Below are 15,373 nucleotides of genomic sequence, written 5' to 3'. Positions count from 1 at the left end.
GTGGCAGTGTGGATGATTTGAGGATGGAGTAGCAGGGAAACCTGACTGGAACAGGTAATATATGTTGGGGGGAGTGATTTCTAATAATAATAATACCAGTTAACATTTAAAGAATGTTTTGAAGTTTATACAGAATTTTCTGCACAATAATCTTGTCAGGTAGATAGGACATCCCAGTGAGGTTGATCAATGAATTCCCGTTGACATATGTATTTAAACTGCTAATTAAAAAACACACCTTAATTTGCATATTTATACATATCTGCATGCATGGGGCTGGCTTGCTGTTTATCTAATACCAAAATGCCCAGAAATTTGGCAATTCTACTCCTTGCTCCCAAATACTCTTAACTCCTGTTATATTAGGTTGGGCTTGTCCCAGCCTATAAAAACTCCTGGTTGAGGCCTGTGCAATGAATGCCCTTCACCTGCATTGGGGGTTTTAATATATGCAATGTTCTGTACCCTCTATCACTTGGTTATAAATTCATGTGTTGTGGAGGGCTTTTGGCAAGATGGCTGAGTGGGTATGACTAAACTCAGGTCCCTTGCACCAACTCAAAACAACAAGAAAGTCTGTGAATAAAAGAAAATAACAAGAAAAGAGGTATGGGGGAAAAAAACCTTCCTAAGAAAAACCTTGAAGGACAGCTGACAGAAAGATAGAAGAAATAAGTAAGCGAAAAGGAATATCAGGCATTGCAGCACACAACTGAAATCCTTCTGACTGGGGAGGCAGAGGATGCTGGCTCAGGAGTTCTGAGCTGCAGTAGGATAGACCAAACTAAGTTAAACATTAATAAGGTGAGCTTTGGAAGCAGGGGAATTGGAGGTTGGTGCACTAGGTTTCCTAAGGAGGATTGAACTGACCAAGGTTGGAAATACAGTCAAGTCAGAGCTCCAAGTCAAAGTGCCCTTCAGAGTGGTATAGGGTCTAGGAGTGGCCCTGGAAGAAGTTACTTCCAAAGTAACAGAGATAAAAGACCAAGTTTGGAGGATAAACTCAGAGATTATTGATCTCCCCAAAGAATAAGGATAGAGGTTGATTACCCTCCTCCAGGAAATCATACAAGAAAATTGCTTACAAATATTAGAAACAGAAAGAGTACAAACTGATAGAGTCTGCCGAATATTGACAGAGGATCCTGAATTTGACTCATCAAGAAATGTAGCTGCCAAATTATACAGCTCCGGTGTAAAGGTTGTAACCTTGATAGCAGCCAACAGTAATTCACACATCAAAAGCTACCAGTTCAAATCACAAAAGATTGTGAAAAGACAGTGAAAAATGAAAGAAGAGAGTGTATGTGATCACATTGACCTGATTAACAAACAAGGAATTAATAAAGCAGAGAAAAAGAACTGTGGGCCAAATCACTAATGAAAATTGTCAAAAAAAATTATTGAGTAAAATAAATGGCAAAGCAACTACAACTGCATATCAAAAAAATTTATTTGTTATAACCAAATTGGATTTATATTGGGAATTTAAGTAAGGGTCAGTTAACATTTTTATTGTTCAGTTGTTTTTCAGTCGTATCTGATGTGATCTCATTTGAGATTTTCTTGGCAAAGACACTGGAATGGTTTGCCATTTCCTTCTCCAGTTCATTTTACAGATGAGGAAACCAAGGTAAACAGGGTTTAGTGACTTGCATAGGGTCACACAGCTAGTGTCTGAGGCCAGATATCATGTTAATAACAAAAACAACAAAAACCACATGATTCTATCAATACAGGCAGAAAGAGGCTTTAAGAAAATACACTTTCATTTATGTTAAAGTATTAAAAAGCATGGGAATGAAAGGTCCTTAAATATAACCAAAACATTTCCCTAATATGACCAAAGCATTTATTTAAAACAAAAAGCTAGTATTATTATTATTATTATTATTTTTGCTTTTTGGAGGGCAATTAGGGTTAAGTGACTTGCCCAAAGTCACATGCCTAATAAGTGTGTCAAGTGTCTGAGGCCTGATTTGAACTTAGGTCCTCCTGAGAACCGGTGCAGTACTCACTGCTCCACCTACCTGCTCCTAGTATTATTTCTAATGGAGATGCACCAGCAACTTTCCTAGTAACAACAAAAGGAAAACAAAGTTACTCACTATTACCACTGTTATTTTTCTTATTGTTACATTTGTTAGCAGTAAGACAAGAAGAAGAAATGAAGAATATAAACATTGTTAAAGAAGAGAAAAATTATCTCATATATGTAGATGATGATGATGATGATGATGATGGTTAACTTAGAAAACCTTAGAGAATCAACAAAAAATCAATCAGATCAATTCATTGCCTTAGCAAAAAATGCAAAATATCAAGATACAAAATAAATAAATAAAAATCATCAGCATTTCTGCATGTTATGTGTGTATGTGTTATGTATGACAAGTTCCAGGAGGAAGACTTAAAATGAGAAGTGATGTTTAAAACAATAGCAGCAATAAAACAGACTATCTGGGAGTTAACTTACCAAGACATACACAAAGTAAGTACCCAATCACCCCTTTTAATAAAAACAAAAAGCTACTGAAGTATAAGGTTGCATGAACTGCAAGTTTCAATCACTGTTTAAAGTCATTTTGCTTAACTTTTAAGGAGTTTTCCAATGGGTGGTATTCAGTTGTGAATATGTGAGTGGGGTGGGGTTCTTGTCATTCAGTCATGTCCAACTCTTCATGACGCCATTTGGGGTGTTCTTAAGCAAAGATGCTAGAGTAGTTTGCCATTTATTCCTCTAGCTTATTTTACAGATAAGAAAACTAAGGCAAATGGGGTTAAGTGATTTGCCCAGGGTCACACAGCTAGTAAATGTCTGAAGCCAGATTTAAACTCAGGAAGATGAGTCTTCCTGCTTCCAAGTCCAGTGCTCTATCCACTGTGTTACCTAGCTGCCCACTGGGGTGGGGTATGATGGGTCAAATAGTTTATTCTATTAAAAAAAATCAATGCATTTTTTCCAATGATCTTTTACAAAGAACTTTCTGTGAATAAGACTATTGAACTAGGTTCTATAGGAAATACAAAGATGAATAAGACATTGTCCCAGCTTTCTGGATAATATATTCAGTCAAGTTTTCAAACTTTCCTCTTTCTGTTTTGTATTGGATAAATTCAATGGATATAATATCTATTGTTTATCACACACACACACTTGCTGCTGCTCTGCTTATAACCTTCAAATAGTCAATGTCATTTCCCTCATTGTCTTGCCAAGGTCTATTACAGAAGGTTTACTAAGCTAACTAACCAATTATGGTACTATAATAAGAATACAGTATGAACTGTGTTGACAGAGGTGAAAGCCTCTAGGAGGAATACATTTACTTTGTTTCACAGTGGCCCCAGACATCCATTCACCAAGTGATTCACTGGACTAAATGATATCTGTTCTTAAATCCCAGTTTATCCAAAGATGTCTGCACCTCCAGAAGCAAGCTAACTGGAGTCCTGGGGCAGCTGTGCAGGAATCTCAGTTGAGCACTTTCCAAGGGACTACTAGCTAAGACGAGATAACAACCACTTTGTAATGTCAAAGCTTCTTTTCAATGCTGTGTGAAGAACATCAGTTCATGAACAATATCAACATGTAATTAGCAGTATATTTATCTTTTAAAGTCCCTAATGATTTCTTTGGGGATTTAAAGATGTCTGCTCATTTCTTTATTTTAAAAAAAATGTTTTACTGAATTTTTTTTGTATTTCTATTATCTTAATTCCAAACTCTCCTTCACTGAACCCTCCTTTGTGACAAAGAAAAACAAATAAAAACATCTAGTAGTTATCTCATCTGCCCTAGTAGTTCCCTGCCTCTTTGTGTGCTTCCATTTTTCTTATCAAGGACCTTTATGTTTCTTTCCAGTCAAGTCAACTCAGAGTTTGACTTCTTTTTGGTGATTTTTCCATTTACATTGTTTTAGTTATTGTATATGTGTTCTCTTGAGTCTGTTTTATGTCCCTCTGCATCAATTCATGCAAATATTTCTGTTTTTCTGAATTTCCCATTTTACCCCTTACTGCACTTCATTGCATTTGTATACCATATTTTTCAGCCATTCATTAATCAGTGGGTTCCCCCTTTTGTTTGAAGTAATTTGTTACCATGAAATGGAATGTGACTATTTTGGCATATATTGGACCTCTGTTTCTGTCTCTGACTTCCTTAGGGAACATGTTCAATAATGAAACCTTGTGTTGTTTGGAGAATGACACAGGTAGTATCCTCATCAAATATACCAAGGATGTGAAGCTGGTGAGGGATAACTACCGTGTTTTCCCAATAATAAGACACTGTCTTATTAATTTTTTTTGGACAGAAAAACACCAGAGGGCTTATTTTCAGGGGAGGGCTTATTTTAATGAACATTGACAGCAATTTTAATAAACAGGTAAATGTGAACAAAAAAATGTACCTTTATTCAATAAGCAAATCACTGGGGAAGAACAGGATGACGCACTCACTGCTGCAGCTCTGATTGGATGCAGCTCAGAGCGCGGCGTGCGTTTCACGGGGGGGAGGGGGATGGTGCATACAGAGGGTACCGTAATGTAGCGTGTAGCGCAGGGGATCACTTTCACTACAGTAGCAATCTCAATAGGGCTTATTTTCGGGGGAGGGCTTATTTTAGAGGAATCTTACATAGTAAGGGGAGGGCTTATTTTCGGGATAGGTCTTATTATTGGGGAAACACGGTAATATATTAGATTTAAAGAGGTCCTGATACTCAATGTAATTAAGTGAAATAGAATAAGGCAAAATTCAATAGTGATCAATCAATAGACATTTATTAAGTCCCTACAATGTTCCTGGCACTGAGCTAAGAACTGGGGATATAGAAAGAGGCAAAAAACATTCCCTGCCCTCAAGGAGCTTATAGTCTACTGGGTAAGACAAGATGCAAACAAATATATACAAAGCAAGCTATGTACAGCATAAATAAGAAATAATTAACAGAGGGAAAGTGGTAGAATTAAAAGGGATTAGGCAAGACTTCTTATAGAGAATGGGATTTCATCTGAGACTTAAAGGCAGTTAAGGCCCCTGCACCACTGCATTCACAAGTTCCAAGCAATCCTCTTCATGCTAGAGCTGCATATGAGCAATGCAACAGGGTCCTGCACTCAGTGGCAGCAAAGTGTCCCCTGTAATCTCTTTCTGATTGCTTGTCTGACCCCCTTAGCATCTGTGGGCTGAGACCTCCCAAAGCTGCTGCTACCACTGTTGCAGCTGTCTCCAAGACCTGCCCCTGGCATTACTGGGGCAAAGCTTACACTATGCTCTGGGCTGAGCACCACCTGGTTTTCACAGATCTCCCTTGTCAGCCTTCTAAGTTGTCTTAGGATGGAACATTGCCTTACTCCGACCTTTTGTTGACTCTGCTGCTCCAGAATTCAGTTGGAGAAATTATTTGAAAGCTGTTTGGAGGTGGATGTTGGGAGAGTTCAGGTGAGTTACAGCTTCTACCCTGCCATCTTGGTTCTGCTCTTCTCCCCTTTCAAAACTAAAATTCTGTAATACCCACAGTAGTTGGAACACTTCACAGTTCCACCAACAGCATATCAGTGTTCCTGCCCTCTGACAGCCCCTCCAGTATCTATTGTTTAACTATTTTATTATTCATTTTTACCAGTTTGCATGGTATAAAGAAAATTTCAGTTTTTAAAATTTTCATTTCTTATACTATTAGTGGTTTGGAGCAAAGGCGTCAGACATGCTGCCCACAATAATCTTGAGTGCTGCCAGAACCAGATTACAATATAATTGGGAGGGGATGGCTAGGTGGCACAATGAGTGGAGCACTGGCCCTAGAGTTGGAAGGATCTGAGTTCAGATCTGGCCTCAGACACTTAACACAAAACTAGCCATGTGACCGTGGGCAGGTCACTTAACCCCAGTTGCCCTACCTTTCCCCCTCCAAAAAGCAAATATATATATATATATATATATATATATATATATATATATGATTGGGAAATATTGAACAAAATAAATTAAAATATAGATAATGTTAATATGTGGTATTCTAAGTTAATGTGTTCCCACAGGGATACTTACATACAGTTGAGTGGCCCCTATTTCTGTTTGAGTTTGATACCACTGGTTTGGAGCAAGTTTTCACGTGGTTATTTATAGTTTCAAATTCTTTTTTAAAAACTATTCTTTGGCCACTTATTTTTTGGGGAATGGATCATGGTGTTAAATATTTATGCCAACTCCCAATATACAAAGTGTCCCCAAAATCTTAGTGAATAACTTAAATCTTCCCTAAAACTTTTGGGACAATCTATACTTTGCATATCAGACTTTGATGCAAATACCTCTCACACTACTATTTTTCTTCTATCTTCTTTGGTTTTATTTCTGCTCGTTACTTTTGACATCAGAAAACTAAATGAACCAACAAAATGAGACCACTGTCTCTATCTGTTCCCTACCCCCTTACTCCCCCCCTCGTGCCACCCTCCCCCCCACACACACATACACACACTTATGGAACCATAGGATCTGAGAGTTGGTAAGGACCTAGAAGTCTTCTAGTACAACCCAGTGCAACCTGAGGGAGAATCATTTTTACAATGTTCCTAATGCTGAACATCTGGTCTCCTCTTAAAGATCTACAGTGATTAGAAACTCGGATTATCTTTGATTCTTTCTTCTTTTCTCATAATTTATAGCCGATCAATTACCAAGGTCTGCCAATTTCATCTATGCAGTATCTTCTGAATTTGTCCTCTCCTCTTAACTCTTGCTGCCACCATCTGATTACCACCTGCTCCAGTTATTATAGGCACATCCTAATGAATCTTCTTCCCTTTACCATCTCCTTCCAGTTCATACCACTGTCAGGATAATCTTTCTTACGTAAAGATCTAGTTATATCACTCCCCCACTCAAAAATCTTTGTTGACTCCCAATTGCCTATGAATCCCACCTTACCTATGAGTACACTTAAGACTTTTTTTTTTTGCTTTTTGGAGGGGGTCCTCCTGACTCCAGGGCCAGTGCACCACATAGCTGCCCCACACTTCAGACTTTTCTGCCTAGAATTCAAGGCCTTCCATCATCTGATGCCACCTAACCTTACAAGCTTTATCTCATATAACTGTCCTCCACATACATTCTACCCTTTAGCCAAACTATACTAAAAACCATGGCTTATGCTCTCTCATTTCTATGCCTTTGGTCAGACTATCCTTGTGCCTGGACTGTCCTCTCTGCCTGTTGAATTCCTATCCGTTCTTTAAAGCCCAATTCAAATGCTACCTCCACCATTAGACTTTCCTCAGTAAACAACCTTAACCCTTGGACCTCACATAATGCTTTGTTTATAATTTTCTAATAAGTGTGTAGCCTATGGCTTCTACCTCTCTGGACATACACAGACCAGGCTTTAAATCATGGGGGACTTTTAATGGTAATTTATGATTGTTACATTTGTCCCACCCAGTCAGGAACCTGGGGATTTTTAACTTTAACTAGGGCTATATTTTCTGTGGCTTACAATGCTTATTGTTCCAGACAAAACATAGCATTGAAACAGTAAATATTAAATTGGGTTAGAAATTAATACCAAGGTAACTAAAACAGAATCAGTAAGATTCCCAAATGAGTAGAGTGGCTTTCTGCTTGCCCACCAGCCCCCTACAATAGTTTGTAGCTCCTGTTACTCCAAACTCAGGACTCAGTGGGCTCAGTTTCTTTCTACTGCTAGAATATACTTTTGGATAGTCTTGGGACTGAACACTGTGTCTAGGATTACCTGCTTCCTCTCTATATCCCTGGTCTGAAACCTGTCTGGCTCCTGATTACATTATCTTCCTGCAAGTTCTTGAAACATCACCATACTTCATATCTGTTACTTTTCTATCTCACAGTAGGGAAAAAACAAAAAAAACACAAAAACTTCCTCTCTGGTCACTTGACTGAGGGCAAGATCAGAGCAAAACCTCAGTCACCAACAGGAAAAATCTGTCACTGTCTATACATGCCCACTGAGCCTTTCTCCCTCTTTGAAAAAAGAATGTGGGGAGAAAATGCCTATAAATTGTGCTCCAAGTCCCCACAGGCTGCATATGTTATAGACCCTCTGTCCTGTCCTTTACCACCTAAGAGACTGGAAACTCCATGGAGGAACTTTGCCTTATCTAAATTTTCCATCTTTCCCAGTGCTGTGCATCTAGTTGGTACCTAATAGCTGCTAAAGCTTATTATATATTATTTTCCCTCATCCACTCTGTGTTCCAGCCAGACTTGTCTGGCTCATATTTGTGCATTTCCTGCTCTTGTGTCTTAGTGTCTTCATGTGTCTTCATGCCTAGAATGCTCTCTCTCTCTAATGTTCATCTTATCTCCTGAAATTATTTTGTATGTATTTTTATTTAGTTATCTGTGTGTAGTTCCCCTCCCTCCCCAACACAAAGTTAAAGATAAGCTCCTAGAGGATAGGAATCTTGCTTTTGTCTTTGTATCATCAGTGATTAGCATACTGTCTTGCTCATAGTAGGCATAAAAGTTTATTGAGTGAATGGATGTTGAATTAATTAATTATGAAAACACTCATTACCCATTCATTATTATCTAAGGCAGTCCATCTAATTTGATCAGTGACTACTATCATCACCTCCCTCATTCTTGAGTACTTCCTATACTCGCTTCCTGGGGTGAAGACTAGAGATCTACTTTTTTTCCGCCTTCTTGATATGTCTCTTTTTCTCCCCATTTCCCTTTGTATATGTCTGGTCTTATATCCGTGTCTCTGGGTGACCTTCCCTTTTTCTCTTCACTCTCTGTTGATCCCCTATCTCTCCTCTGGGTGGCAGCTCCATCACCATGATCTTGGCCTTCCCTCCTTCTGGAGCCAGGAAAAACTCATCCTGAGTGAATGAGACCTTAGCAGCAATACCCAATACAATCTTAGGCCTGCCAAATCCAGGAGATTCTGAGGGAGCCCCAGAGTGAGGATCAGGGCAGCATTTTCCTTATGCCTAATATGACTTAAAATAATATAATTAATATGAATTAATATGTCCAGGGAAAAAGAGTCACCAACTTACTACCTTTTGTAGAATCATAGAACTTAAAACTGGAAGGTACTTTAAAGACCATCTAGTCCAACCTTATTTTACAATTTATAATTGAGGGAACTGAGACCCAGAGAGGTTATATTACTTGCCCAAGGCCATAACAGAATCTGGATTTGAACCCAGGTTCTCTGACTCCAAATTCTGTATTCTTTGTCCTATACCATGTTAATCTCTGTTTTTTCCCAGTGGACCAAGATGGAGTTGTGGGGAAGTAAGGCAACTTGGGCTTTGGTTGTAGCCCTAAGCTGGGAAATAGGACACCCTAGATTCTTCCTAAATAAGTCATTTCGAGTCACCACAGGTCTATCTGCCCAATGTTTTCCACATTCAGAAAAGTATGTTGGAGCAGCAATAAAGGGAAGCCAAGGGGAGTGTTTAAGACTCCTGCTAATGTCTCTCTAAGAAATACCTAATTCTTTAGGGAATGACCAGATCTGTCCACCCTCTATACCATTTTCACTGTCAGAAAGCATTTACTAAGTGCTTAGTATATGGCAGGTACAGTACTAAGCCCTGGAGATACAAAGAAAGGCAAAAACATGTTCCCTGCCCTCAAGCAATTCACATTTTAATGGAGGAAATTTCACACAAGCAATTATGTACTTGTAAGATAACTGTATAAGTGGAAGGCAGTCTTCCCAGGAAGGCACTAACCATGAAGGGTTAAGGAAGAACCTCTTGCAAAAGGTGGAAAGATGGCCAGTTTAGATAAGGCAAAATGTGGCAGGAATGAGGGAGAGCTTCTTGCACAGGGGACAGCCAGTGAAAACACGCAAGGGATGGGAGATAGAGCATCCTGTTCAAAGAACAAATAGGTCATGGAGCGTGGAGAGGAGGGTAAAGTGTAAGAAAACTGGAAAGGTAGGATGGGGCCGAGGAGCGAAGGTCTTCAAAAACCAGACAGGATTTTACATTTGATCCTGAAGGTAATAGAGAGCTACTGAAGTTTATTGAGTAGTGGGATGACCTACCTGTGTTTTAGGAAGGTCACTTTGTCAGCTGAGTGGAGAATGGAGTGGAGTAGAGAGAGTCTTGAGGCAGAGTGACCAACCAAAAGAATATTGTAAGAGTCTGGGGAGAAGGGCAGGAGAAGGTCTGGTTTTGAAGTCCAGAGAAAGTCAGCAACAGGGTCCAAAGGAGAATGAACATCTAGGCAGGTTGTCCTAGGTATCTCTGCATCGTGAAGGTTCCAGGAAGCAATCACCAATCACCAATGGGAGAAAGGTAGGGGGAGGAGTTGAGCCTTGCAGAGGGAGTAGAAGTATGTTCCAGGTTGAGGAAGCCCCAGGAACTAAAGGAAATTCCAAAATGAGGCAGTAGTAGATGGCTTTGAAGGCCAGAAGAATAGGACTGGGAGGGGAATGAAGTGTAAGTGAGGAGTCAAAGATAACATGGAGGTTTCTAGATTGGGTGATGGAGGGGATGATTGGGAAGAGGAAAGGCTTTGAGGTAGGGGGAATACTGAGTTCTATTTTGGTCATCTTGACTCTGAGATGTCTATGTGGCTAATGCTAAGGGAAGGCAGTATAATATAGTGGAAAAGGAATGGAATTTGGAGGCAGAAAATATGATTTGATTCTGGGATCTGTGACCTTGGGCAAAGTCAATTAGACTCCAGACCTCAGTTTCCAAATCTGTAAAATAATGTGGTGGAATTGATGATCTGAAGTTCCTTAGAACTCTAGATCTTGTAAATGTATTTTGATTTACATCATTCACCACTAGCCACATTCTCTCCCCCTAGGACCAGTGGTTACTAAGAGAGACAATAGAGTGTTATTCATTTTAAAATATTTATTTAAAGAATGTAAATATCCAAATGACTATTATTCCCTTCACAACAATCCCTTCAGGAAGTAATTACAACTAGCCTATTACTATTGCTCAAAACATGTTTCTTACTTCTCTTCTGGAATTACCTTCAGAGATTATGGCTCATTCTTTTGAATATCTGCTGTGGTAACAAATCTTCAGCATTTAAGGGTAGATTTGGAGCTTTGGAGTCATGTCTGCTGATTAAAATAGGTGATCATAAATTGTTTTTTACATGTAACCAAGAAATAAGATATATAAGCAATGGGGCATAGAAATCCATCTTGCCCTATAAGAAAGTAATGGGGGGGGGATTTGAGGGGGGATATAAGAGAACAGATTGGGGGAAGGTTTTCAGTATGCTTGCCATATTGGGGTGGGGGTAGGGGAGAGATGGGAAGAAAATCTATAACTCAAAATCTTTGGGAAATGAATGTTGAAAACTAAAAATAAATTTTAAAAAACAATTAAGTAAAAAATTTGAAAAATTTTAAAAAATAAAATAGGTGATCAAGCTGGAGAATACCACTGACAGGACACAGCAAAACAATGAGCTGTAACTCAATTCAGTGCAACAAATATTTCTTAAACACCATGCATGGAGTATGGGGTTAGGTACCAGGGATGCAAGGATTTTAAAATGTGTGTGAGTGTATCTGTGTGTGTGTGTGTGTGTGTGTATTCCTAACATTCTAGTGAGGGATATAACATATACACAGAGAAATAAATTCAAGGCCTTGTGAGGAAGAAGGGAACACTAGCAACTTATATCAGAAAAGGTTCCTAACGAGGCCTTGAAAGAAGCTAAAAATTCTGAAATGACTATGAATGCTTATAATAAAAACTGTATGAGGTAGTATGGCTTAGTGAATAAAGAGCTGACTTTAGAGCCAGAAAAAACTGAATTCAATTCCCACTTTTGACACATATTAATTGGGCAACTCAAGGCCAGCTACTTCCCAAGGTACTCTAGGCAACTTTCTAAGGCAGAGAAGATGCTGGGTTGTACTGGTAGAGTCAGTTACTTCATCTGGAAGTTCCCTATACAAGTGGCATTGCAAGTCCTGTCCCTATCCCTATGTTATTGTTAAAGTTGTTTTTCAATCACATCTGACTCTTCATGACCCTTTTGGGGTTTTCTTGGCAGAGATACTGGAGTGATTTGCCATTTCCTTTGGCTTATTTTACAGATGAAGAAACTGAGGCAAACAGGGTTAAATGACTTGCCCAGGGTCACACAGCTAGTATCTGAAGTTGGATTTGAACTCTGGTCTTCCTAACAATAGGCCCAACACTCTATCCCTTAGGCCACCTTGCTGCCTATATCCTTATAAAGACTACTAAAATGGACTTTTAAATGACTGTAAAATGATGTTCCTGCTTTTCCTCTATGGTTCCTAAGTCCCTTGGGAAGGCAGTTGTAAAAGAGGAACTCCTGAGCAATGGTGACATCAAGGGGACAAAGGGAGAGTCTCCTAAGGTGACACTTTGGAAGGGGGCTATAGTCCTTTAGATGCGGAAGTGCCACTGAGTTCATGTAAGAAGCACTGCCATCCCTTTGACTCTGGAGGAGGAGCTTTAGCAAAGTGGGTGCGGCTTCTGAAGCCTCCTCTGGCCATTAGTTCACCAAGTGTCTTTGATGAAGCTGGGGTCCAGGGCTGTAGGGAGGAGGGAGAAAGGTGGCAAAGATGTGTGGGGTGTGCTGGTTGGGGGGTGGGGGGAACTGGGTTTAATGAGGTGACTGTCACTTGTAAATGAAACAGAAGGCGGAGCAGCTTTCGTGAACCCTGACCCCTCCTGTCCATCTTGCCTTTCATCGGTTTGCTTTACGAGCAGTCAGTTCATTCAGAAAAGACCCACCACAGCCACAGGGAGAGTGGAACTGAAATTGGGACATATTCCTCTGAGCAGAGGAGAAGGGCATCCAATGGCGCTGGATTTCCATGGCCTAGGGGATAGAGGGACCCCATGTGCACCCTAGGTCTCTTCCTTAGCTAGAAAAAGAAAGAAGGAGGAGGGCAGAGGGCCAAGGGCCAAGGGAGGAAGGGAAATGTGTATGCATGTATGAAAATGGAGTAACTAAATTTACATAATGGAAAGATAGCTGTTGATTTAGGATGTTTGGGGTTCTAAGGACATAAGGCTATGGCAACTTGAAAGATTATCTGCTAAATTGTGACCTGACTCTCCCCAGATCTTGAAACTTTTTATAAATCATCTGTAGTGGTCAGCAATAACCACAAAATACAATGCAGAGGAGCCAAAAAAAAAAAATTCCCCATTCCATTCCATTCTAAGAGAGTCCTGAGGTCATTACTGTACACCAATGGTGTCAAACTCAAATAGAAATGGATTCCTGTGGGCTGCATACTGACTTAGAAACCCACATTTTCACATTATGCTGTATTGTATTTTTATTTATTTTGTTAAATATTTCCTAATTTCATTTTAATTTGGTTCAAGACATATGCAGGAATTGCTTGGCCCTTGGGCTGCCAATTTTAACACCTCTGCTATATACCACAGCTAAAGGAGAGGGGGAGAATTTGAAGAGGGGACAAAGAAGGGATATAGAGAGGATAAGAAGGAAGAAGAAAGGGAAATGCCAAAGAGGCAGGGAAGAGGGAATTTCACAATAAAATATATAAAGAATTGTGTGGAGTGTGATAACCCCATTTGAGTGGATTGGAGTCTGGAGAGACCCAGGATCAAATCCAGCCCCCTAAACTGGCTAGTGGACAAGTAATTTAATCTTTCTGAGCCTTGGTTTCCTTATCTGTAAAATGGGAGTGAGAATGGCTTTACAACCTCCCTCTCAGGGTTGTTACTGAGGGTCAAATGAATTAATTAAGGGAAAGCTTCGTAAACCTCAAAGGAAAGATATAAATTCCCTATTCCCGCCGAGAATACAATGTGAAAATTGGACAAAAGCAAGGCAGGAAAGGAGAGATGTTTGATTAAATTAAAAATTATTTTGTGACCATGAGGGCTCTTAGACATTTGAGAGAGGCTTCAGATTATCTTTCTGCAGAGGTCTTTGGGGAGAGACCAGAATTCCTATCTATTTAGGATGGTTTAAGTTAAATCTGTGCAGAGACAGAGGCATGATCTTTTTATTTATCACCTCACCAGACTCTACAGTCATGTTCTCTTTAGGTGATGAGAAACACAAAGGCACAGGGAAAGCAAATTGACCAGAACAGAGGGCTTCATGTTCTTATTCTGTGCCACTGCTGGGACTCATGCAGGTGACCACCTCTGCTCAGCTGCCTAACCCTGACCAACTCTGAAGGATGCGTATGGGGAGGAAGGAAGAAGATGAGTAGGGGGTAAAGAGTAAGGAAAGCTGCTTAGAGCCCCTACGGGGCTACACGCCGTGGTCACGGTGGCTGCTTTGTGTAAGCTGTGGCTAACCTAACTCCATACAGCTGAGTGAATATTAAATAAACAGAACAGGAGATGGATTCCAGCCCACAACAGCGTGGGTGGAAGCCCTCCCTTACTCTCAGCCCAGTCTTTTCTTTTTTCTTTTCTTTTCTTCGTTTCCTTTCTTTTCTCTTCCTTTTCTCTTTTTTTTCCCTATCTTTTCTTTTCTTTGTCTTGGTGAGATTTTCTGGAAGACCTTGTTTCAGTCTTATAGGGTCACATGCTCATGTGCAGCCTTCTTAAGAAACTTACCCTCAATGCCTCAGGGAGTATGGATGTCTTCTTCCCTCAACAAGTATTGTGTCAGGAGGTAGTGAAATCTCCATCACTGCATGTCTTCAAATGGAATCTGAATGAACACTTGGCAGAGATGTTGTCCAGGGAATTCCTGTTTAAGTATAGGTTGGATTAGATGACCTCTGAGGTCATTTCAAACTCTCTGATTTCTTCTCTCACTCTCATCTGGAAAGAAATGATTCCCTTAGATTTCAGAGAGAATGGTTTCTGGGGCTGTATGTCAAAATGCCAGACTTTCTGCCTTTGCTATTCCTTTTGCTAGACTTCTTCCTGGAGTTTTTGTGCTTCCTTCCTTCCTTTGTCCTTCCTTCCCTCCTTCCTCTCTTCTTTCTTTTTTCCCTTCCTACCTTCCTTCTTTCTTCACTTTCTCCTTCCTTCCTTCTCTCCTTCCTTCCCTTTCTCCCTACCTTCTTTCCTGCCTTCTCTCACTTCCTCCTACCCTCCTCTCCTTCCTCTCTCCCTCCTATTTTCTTCCCTCTTTCCTTCTTTTCCTCCATCTTCCTCTGTTTCTCTCTCCTTGCTTCCTTTTCTCCATCCCTACTTCCTTCCCTCCCTCCTTCTTTCCTTCCTTCCATCTGTCTTTATTAATGCTCTTTAAAAAAATTGTGTCACTTTCCAATATAATCTTTCCTTTGTAACAAAGTTTTAGAATTAAGCAAAACAACACATTTATTACATTTAACAAGGTATGCCTCATCCTTCATCTCTATTCTACCACCTGTCTGGCAAAAGAAAGATGTATACCTCATTC

General features: G+C 39.9%; 1 protein-coding gene and 1 long non-coding RNA gene across 5 annotated transcripts in view; one reads left to right on the top strand and one right to left on the bottom strand.

Moving 5' to 3' along the window:
• The window catches only part of RPUSD4 (RNA pseudouridine synthase D4), a 39,172-nt gene extending 35,368 nt beyond the window's left edge, over positions 1-3,804 (top strand). Inside the window, exon 7 of one of the 2 annotated variants that reach the window (XM_069079849.1) lies at positions 3,408-3,804. In XM_069079849.1, the coding sequence (XP_068935950.1) occupies positions 3,408-3,509 (102 nt within the window). In that variant the 3' untranslated portion in view covers positions 3,510-3,804. Of the gene's footprint in view, positions 1-2,395; positions 2,435-3,407 lie in introns of those variants that run through there. The other variant, XM_069079850.1, reaches the window with a different exon arrangement.
• LOC138154844 (uncharacterized) overlaps positions 1-15,373 on the bottom strand; it is an 83,920-nt gene that overhangs the window by 3,377 nt on the left and 65,170 nt on the right. For 2 of the 3 annotated variants that reach the window (XR_011166690.1, XR_011166688.1), the window contains exon 5: positions 14,578-14,713. This is a non-coding gene — a long non-coding RNA (uncharacterized lncRNA). Of the gene's footprint in view, positions 1-2,030; positions 2,075-14,577; positions 14,714-15,373 lie in introns of all 3 variants that reach the window. The other variant, XR_011166689.1, reaches the window with a different exon arrangement.

Source organism: Petaurus breviceps, unplaced genomic scaffold (genome assembly GCF_028583685.1).
Source record: "Petaurus breviceps papuanus isolate PSGF00001 unplaced genomic scaffold, PetGlider_PUasm1.0 91133, whole genome shotgun sequence".
In the NCBI taxonomy this organism is placed as follows: domain Eukaryota; kingdom Metazoa; phylum Chordata; class Mammalia; order Diprotodontia; family Petauridae; genus Petaurus; species Petaurus breviceps.
Note: the sequence above shows the minus strand (reverse complement) of the source record. Positions and strands in the feature narration are given on the sequence as shown.